This window comes from Musca autumnalis, unplaced genomic scaffold, assembly GCF_047663935.1.
Source record: "Musca autumnalis isolate F117 unplaced genomic scaffold, ASM4766393v1 scaffold_2, whole genome shotgun sequence".
Taxonomy (NCBI): domain Eukaryota; kingdom Metazoa; phylum Arthropoda; class Insecta; order Diptera; family Muscidae; genus Musca; species Musca autumnalis.
The window spans coordinates 101,483,539-101,506,078 of NW_027411755.1; the positions used below are offsets into that span (position 1 = coordinate 101,483,539).

The window sequence follows — 22,540 nt, forward strand, 5'->3', positions numbered from 1 at the left end:
GCAGCCCTTTACACGTCAAATGGCAGAAATGGAAAACGGCTATCGACTACATATCGTCAATTAAAATTCCCCGATGTTACTCTCCACATATGAATGAAGCGACCGAAGTTGAACTGCACACATTCGTCGATGCAGGCGAAGATGCGGATCATGGTGTGTACGCGATCCCTACGTAAAAGGGAGGTCGCCCCCTCGGTCGGCAGGGGTGGGAAAGTGAGGCGTGGGAACGTTCGCCTACCAGGGTGGATGTGAAGTTACAATCGTTGTTGGCAAATCCAAAGTTTCTCCGATAAAACCAATGTCAATAACAAGACTGGAGCTTCAAGCTGCTATTGTGGGTGTTAGACTAGCCAACAAAGTCATAAATATTAAACGTATTAATTTTACATCAAAATACTTCTGGACGGATTCCAAGACTGTGTTGCAGTGGCTTCGAATGGACCCCAAAAAGTTTCAACAATTCGTCATGCATCGTGTTGGCGAAATCTTGGAGACGACTGAGGTGACACAATGGCGATGGGTTCCCTCCAAAATGAATCCTGCAGATCTGGCAACGAAATACCAAACGCGCTGGGATGCTGCTATGTGGTTCTCGGGGCCTAAATTCCTTCATGAAAATAAATCAACATGGCCCACTTGCACCAATGTGGGTGAATGCGGACAAGATGAAATGAGACATCAAGTATTTATTATAAGCAAAAGCAAACAATTTAATTTGGAATATTTTTCCAACTGGAGAAAACTCTACCGAGCAGTAGCTACATTTATACTCTACGTGAGCAGACTAAAATCGAGATGTAAAGGAAGGAAACCACCAAAAGATATTTCCTTTGAGATGATACAACAAGCGAAGGTTTTTCTCTTCCGACAAGCTCAGGAGAGCGAATATCTTGGAGAAATTTGTAGTTTAAAAAAGGGTAAGAGTATTGAAAAAAACAGTAAACTAATTTCCTGTAATATCTTTCTAGATGACGAGGGCATATTAGGGGCCAGGGGCCGTGCATCATATCTAAATCGTCAAGATACAATAATATTGCCTACCATGCACCATGTTACCGTCCTGTTAGTTCGCTATGTACATGAGAACTTTCACCACATATCGCATGAAACCGTCATCAACAACATCAAAAGTCAATATTACATACCCAAACTTCGCGTTCTGTACAAAAGCATACGTCGATCCTGTCAACATTGCAAGAATTTATCAGCCAATCCGGTTATGCCACAAATGTCTACACTGCCTAAAGCAAGCCTAGCCAGCTTCGAGCGACCATTTACGTATGTCGGCATTGACTACTTTGGACCCCTATACGTTACTGTGGGCAGAAGAAAGGAGAAAAGATGGGGTGTGCTTTTTACCTGTCTTACAGTTAGTGCAGTGCACATCGAAATTGCCTACAGCCTTGATACCAGTTCATGTGTTATGTGCATTAACAATTTCATTGCTCGAAGAGGGATTCCCAACGAGATCTACACTGATAATGGGACAAATTTTAAGGCTACAGCGAAAATATTCTCATCTGAATCCAAAGCTTTCGATATGAAAGATACAGCCTCTTTGCTCGACCACATCAATTGGAAACTTAATCCACCTGCAGCTCCCCACATGGGTGGAGCCTGGGAAAGACTCGTTCGATCCGTGAAAACAACAATATATAACATTTGTCCAAACGCAAACTTTAATGATGAAACTTTAAGAAAAGAAAAAAGAATATATGCCAACTTTAACCAGAAGAGGAAAATGGTTCCAGAAAACAGAACCACTAAAAGTTGGTGACATCGTAATCGTCATCGACGAGAACCTGCCAAGACATTGCTGGCCAAAAGGCAAAATAATCAGCACCATAATAGCCAAAGATGGGCAAGTACGTCAGGCAACTGTTCGTACCCAGCACGGAGTCTTCCAACGACCAACTGCCAAGTTAGCAAAATTAGACGTCGGCATTATTGATCAGTAAAATCGTCCCAGGAGCTCATTTACGAGGAGTGGAATGTTGCCGCCGTTTACCTACTTGGTGTCATAAATTTCAATTGCATCAAATTTTATTTTGATTATTTTTTATTTTATTAATTTTCATTTGAGTCATTTATTTGATTGGGTATATCTTCCCCAAGAATTCTAATTTGCGAATATGTACATACTTTCAATTTAGAGTAAATTTCATCTTATGTAAAAACACACATATTTATATTTGTATGTATTTATACTTTTCTATTCCTCTTTGACCGTATGTTATCGTTATTGTTTTGATCTTTCAAGGAGAAGTAACGGCCCTTGTTTATGTGTCACGTAGACGAAATGCCCAACGACAGAAATAAGCATAGATTATTAACTTTGTAAAGTTAGTCGGTTACAAGGCACGGTCAAAGACAAAATTGTATTAAAGCGCTCGTTCGCTCTCTTTGCTAATTTTATTTATTTGTAAAATAAAGTGAAATATTTGCACACGGAGTGCTCTTAGAAATTTTGTTCTTTTATTTAAAAGCCGGCTCATATTAACCCGTGCCGCAACACCTATGCATAACATGTATAAAACATACCAAATAGAAGTCCAATTAGAGCGCTCGGTTATGTATTTTCTTGTGCAGTTGGTAAATAAATTGGTGGTAGACAATTTAACCAAAAACGAAAAAATGAGTACAGAAAATGCAAAAGTGAGACTTTTTGCAAAATAAATAGTGTTTGTTAGGTTTTCACATTGGGTGACGTAGGGGAAGGAAGATACCAAGCAACGGCCCTGACCGGTTTTAACATGGCAAAGCCCAGGATATATATTGGTCCCTCTTTCATCCCAAGTGGACACTGACCTCCCCGTGGTGTCACCTGGGGAACTGCCTTTAACACCCGTTAAAGGCAGTGAGCTAACATGTGCCGCGCGTTCACCCATAAGAACGTTAAAAACTTGGGTTTGGGCGTCGGCTTAGTAACCCTCCCCTAGAAAAAACAGCCTACTATGAAAAAACGAAAGAAAAGAAAAACAAACCCATCTAAAGTTGACGAACCCCGCAAACGTTTTAAGGGCCATGATCTCCGAATCTGCACCTGGAATGTTCGCACTCTTTATAGAGAAGATGCAGTCTTCGCATTGGCAGACGTACTTGAAAAGTACAAGACCGATATTACTGCCATACAGGATATACGATGGATTGGGAAAGGCGTCACAACAACACCTAAAGGTGACTCACTGTATTATAGCTGCCATGACATAAAGCATGAGTTTGGTTGTGGATTCGTAGTTAGTCGGACACTAAAACATCTGGTATCCAGCTTCACCCCAGTGAATGAAAGACTTGCTGCAATTCGAATAAAAGCTAAATTCTTCAACATCAACTTTATTTGCGCTCATGCTCCCCCTGAAGAAAAGGACGAACAGATCAAAGATATATTTTACGAGCGCTTAGAAGTAACATACGACCGTTGCCCTGCCCATGACATTAAAATCATTCTGGGCGATTTTAATGCCAAAATTGGAAAGGAGAATATCTTTGGCCCAACAGTCGGGAAATTCAGTCTCCACAGTGAAACATCTGACAATGGCATGAGGCTGATAGACTTTTCAGCTGCGAAAAACATGGTGGTTAGCAGTACCAGATTTAATCATCTCGATATTCATAAGGGCACCTGGCTGTCTCCAGATCAGAAAACAAGAAACCAAATTGATCATGTTGTGATAGATGGAAGACATTCATCGAGCGTGTTTGATGTACGATAGTTCCGGGGCGCAAACATTGATTCGGACCACTACCTTCTTGCAGCAAAGGTACGCACCCGCTTAAACGTAGCAAACAAAGTACGAACAGACACAACACGAAAGTTAGACATCGATAAGCTGCAATCACAACAGATAGCCACAGCATATTCCACTCAACTAGCCCAATTGCTTAATCAAAGCACTCCTCATCCCGATAACATATCAGCGCAATGGCAAAGCATTGCCCACTCCATGCAAACAGCCGCAAAATCCATACTTGGATACCAGAGACCTCCACCAAGGAATCCATGGTATGATCAGGAGTGTCGTGCTGCCACCGAAGAGAAAAATGCGGCATATAGGGCTACTTGACAATCCGTAGCAACGCGTAGCGCACGAGAGAGATACAGGGAGAAAAGGAGAGAGGAGAAACGTCTTTTCCGCAGGAAAAAGAGAGAGATGGAAAAGCGGGAGTGTGAAAAAATCGAGATGTACAGGCACATCCTCCTATAGAGACCAGCAACGTAATTTGGTAACTGATACAGATAGTATATTCAGGATATGGAAAGAACATTTTTCAAATCTGTTGGTATCCAATAGCAGCGAAGACGACGAAGATACCACAGTCCCAATCCCAGAAGATGGTATTGAATGTATACCGCCCAGCCAAGATGAGGTAAAGACAGCAATAAATCGGCTGAAGAATAATAAGGCAGCAGGGGCCGATGGCTTACCAGCCGAGCTGTTCAAAACCGGAGGCGACACGCTGATAAGGGGTATTCATCAGCTAGTTAGCACCATCTGGCAGGAAGAACGAATGCCCGACGATTGGAACCTGAGTATCCTGTGCCCCGTCCACAAGAAGGGAGATAAGACTGTATGCTCTAACTATAGGGGCATAAGTCTACTCGCTATTGCCTACAAGATCGTGTCAGGGATATTGTGCGAACGACTAAAGCCTATGGTACGAGATAATTGGACCATACCAATGCGGCTTTAGACCTGGCAAGTCCACCATTGACCAGATATTTACCCTGCGGCAAATCCTGGAGAAGACTCAAGAGATGCAGATCGACACCTACCACCTTATTGTCGATTATAAAGCAGCCTTCGACAGCCCGCTGCGTTCAAAGGTATTCCAAGCCATGTCTGAATTTGGTATCACCGCAAAGCTCATTCGGCTTTGTAAAATTACTTTAACTGACACGAGGTCCTCAGTTAAAATAGGAAAGAACCTCTCCGAAGAGTTTGGTACCAAAAGAGGTTTCAGACAAGGAGACAGCCTTTCGTGTGACCGCTTCAACATCCTGCTAGAAAAGGTTATACGAGAGGCAAACGTCAAAAGAAGTGGCACAATCTGCACCAATAGTAACATGTTACTTGTTTATGCTGATGATATAGACATCATGGGCCGATCAGTAAAAGAAGTAACTGATACCTTTATAAAGGTCGAAGGAGAATCTGCTAAAGTGGGTCTGGCGGTAAACGGTGAGAAGACCAAGTTGATGGTGTCGACGCGCAATGAGTCCATTGAGCTCGGACCGACTGTGGAAGTTGGTTCCTATAATATTGAGGTAGTAAAAGACTTCGTCTACCTCGGAACCTCCGTAAACACAACAAACGACATCAGTTGTGAAATAAAAAGAAGAATTTGGTTTAAGTAAGCAGTTTAAAAACAAAGCCACATCTCGTCAAACAAAAATAACGCTCTACAAAACACCAATAGTCACATGTTACTTGCTTATGCTGATGATATAGACATCATGGGCCGATCAGTAAAACAAGTAACTGATACCTTTATAAAGGTCGAAGGAGAATCTGCTAAAGTGGGCCTGGCGGTAAACCGTGAGAAGACCAAGTTGATGGTGTCGACGCGCAATGAGTCCATTGAGCTCGGACCGACTGTGGAAGTTGGTTCCTATAATATTGAGGTAGTAAAAGACTTCGTCTACCTAGGCACCTCCGTAAACACAACAAACGACATCAGTTGTGAAATAAAAAGAAGAATTGTATTGGCCAACAGATGCTCCTTTGGTTTAAGTAAGCAGTTTAAAAACAAAGCCACATCTCGTCAAACAAAAATAACGCTCTACAAAACACTGATACTTCCCGTGCTGATGTATGGCTCCGAAGCCTGGGTACTTGCGCAAGCAGACATGGCAGTGGTTGGTGTGTTTGAGAGAAAAATTCTTCGAAAGATCTACGGACCAATCTGCGTTGACGGTGAATATCGACGTCCCACGAACCACGAGCTGTATCTGCTATACAACGACATCAATATTGTTAAACGTATCAAGATGCAGCGATTGCGTTGGCTAGGCCATATCATAAGAATGAGCGATGATGAACCCACTAAAAAGGCGTATAAATACGGACCGCTTGGCGGTGCACGCAGAATTGGCAGACCAAGAAATAGATGGCGGAAACAAGTGGATGATGAGATGAAAAGGCGCGGTATTCCAGAGTGCGAAGCAACAAATAGAGAGGAATGGAGATCTCTTAGTTCGTCCTATAGAACTAACGTTCTGTAATGGGCCAGCTAAGTAAGTAAGTAGGTTTTCACATTATATGTCTGTTCCAGAACCTGCAAGAAGCTACTTTTTTCTACTACGGTAACAATTTTTCCCTTATGTTATCGAAGAAAATGGTAAAAAATAGTAGATTCTTGCAGTTCTGGAACAGACCATATGTTGTTCACATTTTCAGGTTATGTCAGACGAAAATGTACATTCGGTGTGAACGAAAAAAAAAAAATAAAAGTAGTACGGAAAATGCGAAATATAAAAAATGCGGTATGGATAAACATATGTGTCAGAACATTCGAGATTGATGCTGTAGTGCTATTCTCTAACTCATTTTTTGAGTTACCGACAACAATCGGAAAGAGTAAAACGCAAAATTATGAATGGAAAGTTCAAATAAAAGTTGACAACACTAGGTCTGTCTGGTTACCCTAAAATTTGTAACAATTTGTACCAATTGTTGCTGGAAGTCGTCCGTTAACACAAAAAAACAAGCAAAAGAGAGCGATTCGAGAGAGACATTTTGACAGTTCTTCCTCTGAGAGTTTGCAAATTCTTGCTGGACAAATTTCTTCTAGCAAGCACTAGCAATTCTTCCCGAAAACAATCAAACATCTGTTTTTAATTTGTTGTTGATTTAGTATCTTTGTGAAAATTAAAAACAATTTTATTGTGGAAATAACATAGTCTAACCCCAGGTTTATGTATTTCGAAACGAAAATGTGTGCGCATGAAACACACCCAAACTTTAGTTTTGAAAATATTATTTCCTCTGCTTTTGCTTCAAAACAAAAAACAAACTTGAAAAAGACATTCAAATTTGGTAGTTTTTCTTACGCATTCATTTTCTTATCGACACACATAAACAGGCCCCAATTGTATTGTTTTATGGAGAAAAAATTGTAAAGTGGAAAAATACTTTTTTGTTTCATTTTATTTTTATTATAATATAACGTGTTTGCTTTCTTTATTGGCGGACAAATTCTTGTTTTGGCAAGCCAGCTGATTGCTTGCTGGTTTTTGCTATCAAGGTGTCTGTTTACTTTTTACAAATTTCTAGCAAAAGAGATTAAAAACACCTTTCTCTCTGAGAAAGTTCTTGCTGGACAATTCTTGCAGAGAAAGTAACCAGACAGACTTACTGCTGCTATCGGTAGAATTTTACGACTACATTTTAGTGGTCGCTAACTTACCGAATAATATCTAATTGCCTAAATTATTAGCATTATAATTTTACCGACTCAAAAAAAGTGTTAGAGAATCGCACTACTAATCGCAAATATATTATGACATGTCTAAATTCAAAATTTATTGAAAACACAAAAATTGTGAGAAAAAAGAGAACGTGAATGAAAAGTAATGAACTAAACGTTTTTTGTAGTTGAAGGTGGAAGAAGGTTGTGTTTCCTTTCTAACCCCCCGTTTACACATGCAAGTGGCAGTTCAAAAAAAGGAATTTTCGACTATAGGTCTGTTCGATAACCCAAAAGTTGGGGAACTTCTTTCCTTTAGCTGCCCCTATCAAATTATTTTTTTAATTTTATTTTTTTCTAAGTAGCCGAAGATTTAAGACTCCGGCCGGGGATTTAGGACGGGATATTTTGTTCCAAATCTCGGGCACGGGAACAAAATATCTTTAAAATTGAAAAATTTTCTCTAAATAGCCGGGCTTAAACAATGGAATTTTCGGAACTTCAGATGGCCATATCTTCGGAAATATACAATTCCTAGAAAAAATAATATATCGTTGAAATCAGAACAAAATACACTACCTGTGGTAATATTTTTTCTGAGAAGGGTAGCTAAAGAAATATAAACCAATGTTTGTACAAACTTTTACAAAATGATGTTTCATAACTCGACAGCGGAATTTTATGCAACCCCTATTTTTGGTCCGATTCATGTCAAATTTTGGGAATGGGCATATTTTTGGCTTCTGATTAAATTGCAATCGAAACATATAACATATGCAAAATGCATAAATTTTTGCATATGCAAAATTTATGCATTTTACATACATAATTTACATTTAAATAATTCTTTTCAGACAAGTCAATAAAATAGAGACATGTATAACCACAGCCTCAACCTTCAAAATACCGAAATCGGGAGGTATCGTTCTATGGTGGCTATATGAAGGCCTGAACCTAAACCGACAAATTTTAGGTGGAAAGTTGTTTACCCCCAAGGAAGACTTAATACCAAATTTCTGCCATTTTGGCGTGATATTGAGGCCACAACCTTCAAAATACGGGAAATCGGGAGGTACCTTACTATGGGGGCTATGTAAAGACGTAGACCTATACTGACAAATTTCAGGTGGAAAATTTTATACCTCCAAAGAAGACTTAATGCCAAATTTCAGCCATTTCTGTGGGATATTGAGGCTACAACTTTTAAAATACCGAAAACCGGGAGGTACCGTTCTATCGGGGCTATATGAAGACGTGGACCTATACTCACAAATTTCAGGTGGAAAGTTTTTATAGAGTATTTGTATTTACGTTCCACCCTAATACATATTGTAGTACGATCCATCCTAATGTACAGTATGTGATCTTCTTCTTCCTTTTTGTTATATTAGTTACTGTATGCAGTTACAAGTAATTTACTCTCACTCTCATGTATTTATCTTTGAGTGATTAAGATACATGGTTGCTTGTATATGCATACACACATAAACATACATACAGGTTGTTAGTTCTAAGCTTTGTATGTTGTTTAATTTGAAATAAAGAACAAAGCGGTTTTATTAATGTAAATACATTACATTTTATACTCCCAACGAAAACTTTATACAAAATGTCAGCCATTTAAGTGTGATGTTGAGGTCACAACCTTCAAAACATCGGAAATCGGGAGGTACCGTTCTATGGGGGCCATATGAAGACGTGGACCCATGCGGACAAATTTCAGGTGTAAAGTTTCATACCCCTAACGAAGACTTAATACCACCTTTCAGCCATTTCGGTGGGATTTTTAGACCACAAATCCTTGTATATATTGTTGCATATGCTCATTTTATGCAAATATGTAAAAATATGTCAAAACATGCACGATATGCAAAAAATTCTGGGCTTAATTCGTTTTATTTTGTGATAAAACGAGTTTCTGTCTAATCAGATTTTCTCTACGACCATCCTAACCATATATGCATTTGCGTAGGATTCCGCTGTCTATTGATAACTAACTTGTTCAGTAAAAGAATGGCACAATAATAGCTATGTTCCAGAACTAAAAAGTTGTTAAAATTTTTACGACTTTTACACATTTTACCCGAAAAACCGTTCCCGTACACAAAAAAGTTGTAAAATGTTCACTACTCTTTGAACAAAAATGGCGCTGAATGGCGCTCTCTTTTAAAACTTTTTACTCGACAAATTTGAGCGTGTAAAAAATAGTAACATGGTCACCGGCGTCTGATTGGCTGTTACGCCGACTTTGACATTTGTTCCAGTTTTTTTTTTACGTATTTTCCGTTCCCGAACAATTTCAAAAAACTTTTGTGTGAGAACAATTTTTTACAGTTCTCTCTTTTACGAGTTATACTATTAAAAAGTACGGGAACGGAGCTAATATAGGTACAACGGGAAAAACATCTGATTATCACACTATTTTTCAAAATGTATTAATGTGAATAAAATCACATACAATTCACAGTAATGTGTTGTTGTGAACAATTTTGACGTTTGGTATGATTTGATTAACACCTTCTTATTCCACCAATTATATATACATATATACTAGCAAAGTGCCCGCTACTTCGTATGCGGAAATGATAAAAAACAAATAAACAATATATAATACGGAAATGGCGAACACTGAAAATTACCAGCGAGACCAACATTACACACCAATGCCCACACTAAATCCAAAAAATACATATTCCAGCACTGTCCCCACACCCAATACAAACTGTATATTCCTTCAACAAAAATCCAACAAAAATTCACAGTTTTTCGTTTAAATTGTTGTTTTTTAATTTTGTGTGTTTCAATTACAACAACTCTTTTGACAGCTCGCAGTACATCAGCTGGGCTGATGCGGGTATCTCTATGATTGTGACATGGTGTGCAGTTTAATCAAATGCGTCAGCTATTCCAGCATTGGGGAGTTGACAACAAGGAAGACAGTAACTAGAGGTACTCCCCAGGGAGGTTTACTCTCACCGCTGCTGTGGCTACTTGTGATAAACAATATTTTGGCGGAATTCGACAACCAGGGCATCAAGGTTGTCGCATACGCGGATGGTGTAGTTTTACTAATAACTGGCAAATTCTTGTCCACAATTTCGGAGATTATGCAAAGAGCCTTATCAAAGCTGTCCCGTTGGGCCACCACAAATGGCCTTGGTGTAAATCCAACGAAAACAGAACTGGTATTGTTCACCAGAAAGCGTAAGCTCGGCGACTTCATACCACCAACATTGGATGGAGTGCAGTTACATCTATCTCCTGAGGCCAAATACCTAGGTACAATCCTGGATTCTCAATTGAGATGGAAAAGGAACGTCGAGGAACGGACGAAGAGAGGTATGATCGCACTCTATTCATGTAAGAATTCGATTGGGAAAAGTTGGGGTCTAAATCCAGCTATTATACACTGGTTGTATAATACTGTGGTGAGACCCATCCTATCCTACGGATGTCTTGTCTGGTGGCATGCGCTTCGACATAAATCGAACTCGGGCAGCATAGACAAGGTGCAAAGGGCAGCCTCGATCCTGATAACTGGAGCTTTTAGAAGTACACCACAAACAGCTCTGAACGCGATGCTAAACCTCTTGCCCACGAGAATTAGCATAAAAGGTCAAGCAGCACGTAGTGCCCTAAAGGCCTGCGTACATAAGCTGCTCTGCCTGATTACCTTGCTTTGCTGCTTCAATAAAAAATAAAAGAACAAAGAAGGCCGACCCAATTTCCAACTGATGGCAACCCAGTTCGAAATTTCGTCTTTATTCTATTATTTTTATTACGTCAGAAATGAAGCAGGTAAGCAAGGCAATCAGGCAAGGCAGCTTATGTACGCAGGCCTTAAGGCTACATGAATTGAATCGTTGGCGTGACAGCACCTATGGTCATGCATGCATTCTTCGGGAGCTAGGGCCAAACCTTAGCTTAAATCAGCAGGGGAAATTCAGCGACTACTTATCACCAATCCATAGATTTGATGATTTTGAGGTCGTTATCCCTAGTAGAGATGACTGGATCCGTAGTAACCCTCCTCTGGACGGTCTGGCTTTCTATACAGACGGTTCTAAGATGGAAGAAGGTACCGGAGCTGGCGTCTACTGCGAGAAACTTTGCCTCGAATACTCATATAGGTTGAACAGCGACTGTAGTGTTTTCCAAGCAGAAATCTTCGCGATCAAAATGGCCGCAGAGTTGACAAAAAGTCTGGATGCTGAAATCTTTGAACCGGTGACTATCTTCGTTGATAGTCAGCCGGCTCTTAAAGCCATCAAATCCGCCAATATCACGTCTGAGGCCGTTCTTGAGAGTAGAACTGCTTTGGAGAACCTCACTAACGCTGTCCGACTCTGCTTGGTACCGGGACACTGTGACATTGTGGGAAACGAGAAGGCAGATGAACTGGCAAGACATGGATCTCAATCAACAAGTCAAGCTATCACTGATTATATCAAACCACCCATATGTCACGTTTTTCGGAATGTGGAGACGTTCTTTGAAGAACAAGCCAAGGAACTATGGCATAATGAACCAAGGTGCAACGTGTCAAGGGCCATTTGACCGAATCCTTCAACAAAGAGAACAACTTCACTTTTAAGTTTGAGTAAATCAGAAATCAGGGTATTGACGGGAGTCATTACCGGCCATTGCAACATCCGAGCTTTTATCGGCAAATGGCAGGATGATGGCGTGGACTATTGCAGGCTCTGTGAAGATGAGGAGGAATCGGAGACGATCGAGCATATTTTATGTCGTTGCGGAAATAACTCGAAAGCGGTATAGATTAACAGGAATACGCTTTCCTCCAAGCTTAACCTTCTACTCAAACATGGAACCAACAATCATAAACAACATCATCAAAAATCTGAATTGGCTGGGACGGCGCGACCCATAAGCGTAACTACTTCTCTGACAGTTTTTTCCACCATCGCCAAATAAACCACCCTCTCTTTCTTTATTATATCCTCATTCTTTCTTATTAATAATTCATTTATTACTACTTTCCAAACCACACCCCTTTTTTCTTTATTCTTCTCTCTTTTCTCTTCTCTTTTCAGGTAATTCTGAACCTCTTTTTTCTTTATGGATGATCACAATGGACCGAAAGGTCTCCGAGTGGCGTAGTCAATATATATATATATATATATGTATGTTTATAGAGAAAGCTGAACTAATTGCAATAAAAATAAACAAGCCATTTACTCCATCTACTGGCTGGCTATGGCGGTGGCAAAAAATTATTGACGAATTTAGAAAATCAATAAATATTGTTAACTGATTTTATGATTTATATGATTTTTTACGTTCAAAGCAAATTTTATGAAATAACCGCGAATGAGGATTTTGATAAAAACTATACAATGGATATCATGTCCGATAAAGAATTTAAAGATTTCTTAACGTTTTCAGCTGCAATTTCAGACCGAATTTGCTATAATTTGTCATTTAAGTTTCCTAGTGGTCAATCTTATCTATCCAAATATGCGGACGTAGACCCATGTTTTGGTAGTTTTGGTATAGCCCCAAATAATGTTATCGCCCGATTTCAGGTATTTTCAAAATTCTGGCTGACCGAATTAGCTAAAATAAGGAATTTGGGGCTTCTCCGCCTAAAATTGTAGATATTGGTACTTTCGTTACAGCAAGAAAACTAATTATTCTACATTAGTTCAGAATAATTCATGGTTCGCTTAACGCCTTTTTACTTGTTTAAAATAAAAAAAGATTTTTTTCACTTTAAATATACATACGTATTTTTTGTTACGAATGATATGGTTTTCTTTTTTGGTTGATTAAAAACGAATGAATTGCAGTTTTAATGAGAATTTGTATATGCATTGCATGTGCCTCTAAACGGGGGATTTTTATATATGCACCGATAATGCTTATAAGCGGGGTTGGTATATAAGCATTGATTGTGCTTATAAACGGGAATTCGATATATGAATCCCCCGCTTATATGCACTGGTTTGCTTGCATTTTCCGAAGTGCTTATATCCGGGAAATTCTGTAGTACGATTTTCCAAAACTACCTCAATCCTTCACTTCACCAGTAATATTAATTCCAAAAACAGGATTCCAGCGCTATCGGTGCACTCAAATTCAAATTGTACCATTTGGTATATTTCGTGCCCATAAGTCTAAATCCTACACTCCAACCGTAGTCTTACCAAATTCCAGGATTCCAGCTCTATCCGTTCCCCCAAATACCCACTGTACCAAATTTAGTACTTTTCGTACCCATAAGTACAAATTTCCAAAACTACCTTAATCCTATACTCCAACAGTAATCTCAATTCCAAATTTCAGGATTCCAGATTCCAAACCCCAATTGTACCAAATTTAGAACTTTTCGTTCCCATAAGTACGAATTTCCAAAACTACCACAATCCTACACTCCAACAGGAATCTCAATTCCACATTTCAGAATTCCAGGTCTATCCGTTGACCCAAATCCAAATTATACCAAATAAAGTGCTTTTCGTATCCCTGAGAACGAATTTCCAAAACTATCTCAATCATACACTTCAACATTAATCTCAATTACGAATGTAAGGTTTCCAGCTCTATTCGTTCACCCAAATGCAAACTGTACCAAATTTAGTATTTTTCTTACCCGTTAGTAAGAATTTGCAAAACTAACTTCATCTTACACCCCAACAGCAAGCTTAATTTTAAATTTCATTATTCCAGCTCTGTTCGTTCACCCAAATTCAAATTTGGTACTTTTTGCACCCATAAGTACGAATTTTCAAAACTACTACCATTTTACTCTCCAAATGTAGTATACGAAGTACGAATTTCAAAATTATCTCAATCCCATACTCTAACATCAATGTTAATTCGAAATTTCAGGGCTACAGCTCTATCCGTTCACCCTAAATCCAAATTTAGTACCACTTAGTACTTTTCGTAACCTTAAGTACGAATTTTTAAAAAAACTTCCATTCTACAATCCAACAGTAGCCAATCTTATACTTCAGCAGCAATTTTTATTCCAAATTTCATAAATTCAGCTCTATCCGATAAATGTAATACCATTTAGTACTTTTCGTGCCCATAAGTACGAATTTTCAAAACTACTTCCATTCTACCTTCCAACTGCAGCCTTAATTCAAAAATTTCAGGATTCCAGCTCTATCCACTCAACCTAAATCCAAACTGTACAAAAATTAGTACCATTTACTTATTGTCGTGTCCATAAGTAGGAATTTTCAAAACTGCTTCCATTCTACTCTCTAACAGCAGCCTTAACTCAAATTTCAGGATTCCAGCTCTATCCGTTCGGCCAAATCGTAATTGTACCAAATTTAGTACCATTTAGTACTTTTCGTACCCATGAGTACCAATTTTAAAACTCCTTCCATTCCACTCTCCAACATCAGCCTTAATACAAATTTCAGGATTCCAGCTCTATGCGTTCGCCTAAATCATAATTGTACCAAATTTAGTATCATTTAGTACTTTTCGTACCCATAAGTACGAATTTTCAAAACTCTCCAACAGTAGCCTTAGTTCAAATTTTCAGGATTCCAGCTCCATCCGTTCGCTCAAATCGTAATTGTACTAAATTTAGTACCATTTAGTACTTTTCGTACCCATAAGTACGAATTTTTAAAACTACTTCCGTTATACTATCCAACAGTAGCCTTAGTTCAAAATTTCAGGATTCCAGTTCCATCCGTTCGCCCAAATCGTAATTGTACCTAATTTAGTACTTTTCGTACCCATGAGTACCAATTTTCAAAACTCCACTCTCCATCATCAGCCTTAATACAAATTTCAAATTTAAATCATAATTGTACCAAATTCAGTATCATTTAGTACTTGTCGTACCCATAAGTATGTATTTTCAAAACTACTTCCATTCTACTCTCTAACAGCAGCCTTAACTCAAATTTCAGGATTCCAGCTCTATCCGTTCGCCCAAATCGTAATTGTACCAAATGTAGTACCATTTACGTACCCATAAGTACGAATTTTCAAAACTACTTCCATTCTACTCTAGTTCAAAATTTCAGGATTCCAGCTCTATCCGTTCAACCTAAATCCAAATTGTACCAAATTTAGTATCATTTAGTACTTTTGGTACCCATAAGTACGAATTTTTAAAACTACGTTCATTCTACTCTCCAACAGTAGCCTTAGTTAAAAATTTCAGGATTCCAGCTCCATCCGTTCGCCCAAATCGTAATTGTACCAAATTTAGTACCATTTAGTACTTGTCGTACCCATAAGTATGTATTTTCAAAACTACTTCCATTCTACTCTCTAACAGCAGCCTTAACTCAAATTTCAGGATTCCAGCTCTATCCGTTCGCCCAAATCGTAATTGTACCAAATGTAGTACCATTTAGTACTTTTCGTACCCATAAGTACGAATTTTCAAAACTACTTCCATTCTACTCTAGTTCAAAATTTCAGGATTCCAGCTCTATCCGTTCAACCTAAATCCAAATTGTACCACATTTAGTATCATTTAGTACTTTTCGTATCCATAAGTACGAATTTTTGAAACTGCATCCATTTTACTCTCCAACAGTAGCCTTAGTTCAAAATTTCAGGATTCCAGCTCTATACGTTCGCCTAAATCATAATTGTACCAAATTTAGTACAATTTAGTACTTTTCGTACCCATAAGTACGAATTTTCAAAACTACTTCCATTCTACCCTCCAATTGTAGACTTAATTCAAAATTTCAGGATTCCAGATCTATCCGTTGAACCTGACTCCAAACTGTACCAAATTTAGTACCTTTCAGTACTTTTCGTACCCATAAGTACGAATTTTTAAAACTACGTTCATTCTACTCTCCAACAGTAGCCTTAATTCAAAATTTCAGGATTCCAGCCCTATCCGTTCGCCCAAATCATAATTCTACAAAATTTAGTACCATTTAGTACTTTTCGTACACATGTGTACACTTTTCCTAAACCACCTCCTTATGTCAAGCGTACCTTTTCACCTTGATTCTCACACCAAATTTCAACCTTTAACCTTTATCCGTTCACAAAATACGAATTGGTACCAAATTTAGTACACTTTACACGAAAAGTATCGTACACTTATAGTTTGAATTTCCAAACACCCTTTAGCACATCTTTCCTACACTTCATCAGTGACCTTCATTTCAAAGTTCTAGCTCTACCGGTTCGCCAGATACAAACGGTACCATATTTAGTACCTTTTAGTACTTTTCGTACCCTTCTAGTTCGAATTTCCAAAAACCCAGCCTTATCCGACACCTTCGGACTAAGACTGACCCTCACCCAAAATTTCAAGATTCTAGCTTTAGCCGTTTGGTCTGGGCGTTGATGAATCATTAAGTCAGTCAGTCAATCACTTTACTCTTTTATTAATATATATATATATATATATATATATATATATATATATACATATATATATATATATATATATATATATATATATATATATATATATATATATATATATATATATATATATATAACACGTAGATGAAAAAAAATTAAAACATACACAAGGAAAACACATGGTAGCATAGCCTTTAGTCGTTTACAAGAAGTTATTGGACTAATTATTGAGTAAACGAACACACCTATTGTAATTTTGTAAGGGGGTTGATATTTTAAGGGATGAAATGTATGCATGTTAGGTCTACTTAGAATAGAATAATTTAGTTCGTTTCGTAAACAAAAATATAATTTTCGATCAGTATGTGTAATTTTTGTGCTTGTGCATTTATAGTGATTGGAGTGATATTTTCAACAGATATTCGGTTAATATTTTTTAAATATTTATTTATTGTCGGCAATAATGAGTACGTCGTCTTTTTAGGTCATATATGGGTGTAACTAGTTATGGATATTTCATCACTGATGAGGTAAAAACTCTTAATTGAGAAGATATACAAACATTAATTAATTGATTCTTAATCTCAGATTCCAACTGGTATATGCCAAATATATTATGGAACAACGTGTAAGATGTATTTATCTAATAAAAGTGTTTTCATACCTCCAAATTTATCTCTGGATGAGCTTGAGGAAAGATTGCGTTCTGCATATGGAGTAATAAAGGAATCGAAGTAAGTATTCAGTGCAAGTCATATACGGACCTCGTCGAATTTCCAAGTTGTATGTATTAGTTTATGAGCACAATCCGGATTGCTATTTTTCTTATTTCAATTTGAAGGCCTCGGCATAAATAGAATACTCTCCCACCTGGCGGAAAAATCTGGAAAAATTACCACAGGTAGATCTTGTTGTCCTGATCACAAATATATAAACTTTTCCGGGGGGAAGTCCATACTTCCCGAGATATGGGCCTCTTAAGTTCCGAAAATTCCCTTGTTAAAGTAAGAAAAAATTTTAAATTAAAAAAAAATGTTGTTTTCGTGCCCTAAATTGGCTCCTGTCCATAGGAGAAAGTCTTAAATCCCCGGCCGAAGGCCGGCTACTTAGGAAAAACTTACAATTTAAAAAAAAAATTTCAAATTTTTTCCGTCAGGTGTTCCAAGGCCTCCACTCGCTATCAGTAATTATATCGCTATTTTTCTAAATTGAATGGAGAAAGGATAAACGAAACATTTGTTTTCATAAAACGACTATTGATGCAGAGAATGAACGATGCTCACAAGAAAAAATTGAGAAAGTTTGCCTTTTTGGTACATTTATTACTAGATCTTACTTCAGGTCGGATGACAATGGCAATTCCAAAAAGTACTTGAAACCTAAAAAACTCTGAAAATGTGGCATTTGACCTGGGTTTTTGTTTTTTATTTTTCTCATCTATGAACATTGTAGTTTCAGAATCTGCATTAACTTTCCAGATGTAAACATTGTCTTTTTAAGTTAGTTAAGGAGCACCGTACTTAACCTCCGTATTCCAATGATACTAAGTCATAGTTAAGGAGCATCGTGCTTAACCTCCGTATTCCAATGATACTAAGTCATTGACCGCAGTGCCTTAATTTTTTGTCTTCTAACTCTAATTTTACGATGGCCCAGGTCTGCCGGAAATGAAAAATGTTCATAAATTTTTTGAAAATTTTGCTTCCAAAAAGTCAAATTTGGTCTAGACAATTTTAAGAAAAATTATAATTTTCTATCACCAAAGTCCATTAACACCTATTTCAAGTACCTTGCCTGCAGTTCCCCTAATATTTGGCATGAATAACCATTAATTATATCAGAACTTTATAACACATTCTGTGTGAATTTGGCCAAGAAATTCGAGTAAATTAAATAAATTATTTTTAAATATTTTATTACATTATCGAGTTTACATATACATATGTACATATCTTACAAAATATTTTTTAAACGGCATTTCCAAAGATGGAATATTAAAAAGAAATATTCAAAGCTGATAACAGTATCGAAGAGTATGACGTGCGTAGAACTTTATTTTGTATTATCAATTAAAATTAGAAGCAATTAAGAAGAATAAATATTCGTTTTTAAATTTCTTTCCAAGTAATTATATATTTTTTTCAAAGTCAACGGCATCTGTTAAAAATTGACCTTTTGTTTATTTTCGATTTTATGAGAGATTAGCCGAATTGACATTATTTGGCACTTCGTTGGTGGTTTTAATAGAAAAGTAGGGCGTCGTTCAAATGAAACATTATTTTAGGTAAGAATTCCTATGTACGTAATTGGTCCAAGCGCAATTTCATTGGTATTCAGAACGGATCTTTTTATTCTCACTCAACAATAGGCACACCAATCATTCTCGTTGTTTATATGTAGTCATTTTGTTTGATCTATCAGTTCTAAGTTCGTTAACATTATGGTCAATAGAAACACTTGCAATCTCCAGTCTAAAAAATCAAAGATACAGGATGCTTTCATTTTGTGGCATTTGATTTTTGTTGTATTTGTTCTTCGCTGGGGCGTACTTTGATTAAGTGGGGCTGCTTTGATTAAGTGGCTGGTTTAAATGCACTTATTTTGCTTGTCCCTATTTTTGTGAAATCTTCTTCTTATAATTTTATCTACGAGCAAAGTGCCCGTTACTTCGTATGCGGAAAGAATATAAAAAACAAATAAACAATATTTAATATGGAAATGGCTAACACTGAAAGTTTTTTTGCACTAATACCAATTTTAATCAGTATAACATTTTATTTAAGTACTGTTCCTACCACTTCAGTTCGATTTTCAAACAAAAACAAGTGAGCTATAGTCGGGACGGAGCCGACCATGTGATACCCTACAACACTACCCCTGTGCATAAGCTTTTCACTGGTAAACATTTCGTTTAGGGAATATAATCCGACTACCACCAAAAATAATATGCCTCTTTCTCTCTGGGACCCCCATAAGCAACCAAAATTTCGTGACCATCCGATCAAAATTACGACCTGTAGCTTGATTGCAAAAAATGGAAGAATTCGATGCATTATCGACTATTGTGGCATCTCCCTTGTTTGATCACCTTCGCCAACCTACTTTACATCAATGTAAAGGTAATATTTTCTTCTTCCGTTGTCGTTGGAATACCCCTACTAGAAGCCAATATATTCACAAAGAATAAAACTTTGAATTTGTCTCCAAATGAGTTTTTCCCCATTCCGACCCCTAAATATTATCCGGCTATCACCAAAATCAATAGGCTTCATCCTCTGTGGGGCCCCATCAACCCCCAAAATTTTGTGACTATCCGATCAAAATTCCAACCTGTAGCGTGATTACAAAAAATGGAAAAATTGGATATATTACTGACTTTTGCGATCTCTCGATTGTTTGCTCACTGACGCCAACATACTTTACATCAATATAAAGGAGAAGGATTCGCATAAGAAAAAAACGTTGACTTTTCCCCACATAAGCTTTTTCCTTATTCCGACACCTGAATATTATCCGATCATCACCAAACTTAATAGGCTTCTTCCTCTGTGGGACCCGCATCAACTTCCAAAAAATTCGTGAAGATCCCATCAAAATTGCGATCTGTAGCGTGATTACAAAAAAATCGGAAAATGGGTTGCATTAGCGACTATTTCGATATGTCTGTTGTATGACCACCTACGACAACCTACTTTACATCGTTTTAAGAGTGATATTTTCTACTTTCCTTGCCAGGTTTTGCTTTTGATATACCTCTTAAAGAAACAGGGATGTTGGCTTTGAAATAAAACGTATACCTTTTCTCCAAATTAATGTTTGCCTATTCCAACCCTTGAATATTATGCGACCATCATCAAAATCAGTATGCTTCTTCCTCTGTGGGACCCCCATTAACCCCGAGTTTTTCGCGACGATCCGATCAAAATTGCGACCTGTAGCGCGATTTCGAAACAAATTTAAAAATGGGATGTATTACCGATATTTGCTATTTGTTCTGAGGAAAGATCGCACTAGAAGTGGAGGTGGGGGATTGGCTTTCCTATTGCACCAGTCTGTCCAGTACAGACCTATCTCGCTTGAGCCTGTCTCTAATGACCCGTACATGGAATGGAGAAAAAGCTGTATCCCTGATTATAGGCCTGACATTAGCCCGCTTTTGGATGGTCACAATCGTCTGGTCCTGGGGGACTTTCATGCGCATCATGAGATGTGGTATTCGGCCCTCGGAAACGACCAGAGGGGTACGGCGCTGGCTCAGCAGATTGATAGCCCTACGTTTTGCACGGTCAATGAGGACGCCCCTACCAGAATTAGAGGAGAGTGTCGCAGCTCGCCTGACATAACCATCGTGTCACCAGGTCTGACAAATGACGTTACCTGGCAACCCGTCATTTCCCTTGGATCAGACCATCTCCCCATAATTGTCTCCATTAGCAGACCACCCGACTTCATCACCTCTGAACGCCGCACGTTCGTCAATCATAAAAAAGCTGATTGGCCGAGTTTCAGAGAGTTCACCAATCACCGCTTCAGAGAATTATGTAAATAATTTTCGATATAAATGTATTTTTGTCTCTGAAAGCACAAAATACCAAATTACAAGCATTTCGGTGGCTAAATGGGACTAATACCGTCAAAATTCCTTAAATCTTCGACGTGTCGCTTTGTATGAGGGGTATGCCAAAACTTTTCAATCGGACCTACAATACATTTGACCTAAATGTTATCCACCAACTTGAATTTGGTCGGACGGTAGATTAATTTTCACATACGGACGGACGGGCATGTAGAATAACATGCTGATTAGCAATATACAAATCGCTGATTTACTCAAAGAGCGGCATAACTCAAAAAACTCAACGAGTTACAGCTTATTTTCTAGGAGTTTGGCATAAATCAACAAAAAACTTCTTTAAGTTTATTAAGCACTAAAATACTTCTAATCATACTTGATCTTGAACAGAAATTTTAGCACTGATATCTGGCTAGCTAATTACAATATATGGTCCAAGTGGTTATTTTATTTTTTGTGTTATGTTTTTAAGTTAGGAAGCCAAATTTCAAGCAACAACTTATAATGCGCTTTTATCGAAACATGATTTTTTGAGATGTGACACTCTTTGAATAAATGAATTCAAATGGAATAGCAACACTTACTTATAGGTGCAATTGGACAGTCCATATGGCCAAATGTTTGTGGTTCGTCTGGTATGTTATTTTGTTGCTTTTAATAACGCTAACATCATTACCGATGGCTCCATCTTCAGCCGTGAAATGCCTGTCGCTGGAACACTGATCGGATTCCACAAACAAACCAAGAGAAAATGAAAACAGAATTAAAAGGCAAATTTTATTTTTTTATTTTTTTGGGAGAACACAAATCGTTACGAACGCTACAGAAATTAATGCACTGTATTTTTTTTATTATTGTAGATTTTTTTCTTTCTATTTCCTTAAAAGCAGGATATTAATTTAATTTAAATTTATAGATGAATATAAAAAAAAAAGAAATTTCTGCCCACAGTATAAAAAACATAATTTTTCGTGACGAATGCTACACCACTTGGACCTGTTTTTTCATATCTAATTTCACTTTTTCCAAAATAGTAAAAGATTATATTTTCTGTCAAAATCTAAGAGAATTGAGTGAGTAACAATATGGCTTTCGAGTTTACCACTTATGTTAACACTAAAGTAATAATATGAACATGTACAAAATGTACAATTTTTGTATAAAATTAGAGTTTTGTAATAATTTTTGTGTTAATAATGATAGAAAAAAAGTTTTTAACATATTTCT

The 22,540-nt window shown here is 37.5% G+C and overlaps 1 protein-coding gene across 2 annotated transcripts in view; it reads left to right on the forward strand.

The window, feature by feature from the left end:
- Positions 1 to 16,977: 16,977 nt before the first annotated feature.
- Positions 16,978 to 22,540, forward strand: part of Ror (Tyrosine-protein kinase transmembrane receptor Ror) — an 86,262-nt gene continuing 80,699 nt past the window's right edge. For both annotated transcript variants that reach the window (XM_073968626.1, XM_073968625.1), the window contains exons 1-3: positions 16,978 to 17,165; positions 17,225 to 17,270; positions 17,329 to 17,474. In XM_073968626.1, the coding sequence (XP_073824727.1) occupies positions 17,104 to 17,165; positions 17,225 to 17,270; positions 17,329 to 17,474 (254 nt within the window). In that variant the 5' untranslated portion in view covers positions 16,978 to 17,103. The remainder of the gene's footprint in view (positions 17,166 to 17,224; positions 17,271 to 17,328; positions 17,475 to 22,540) is intronic.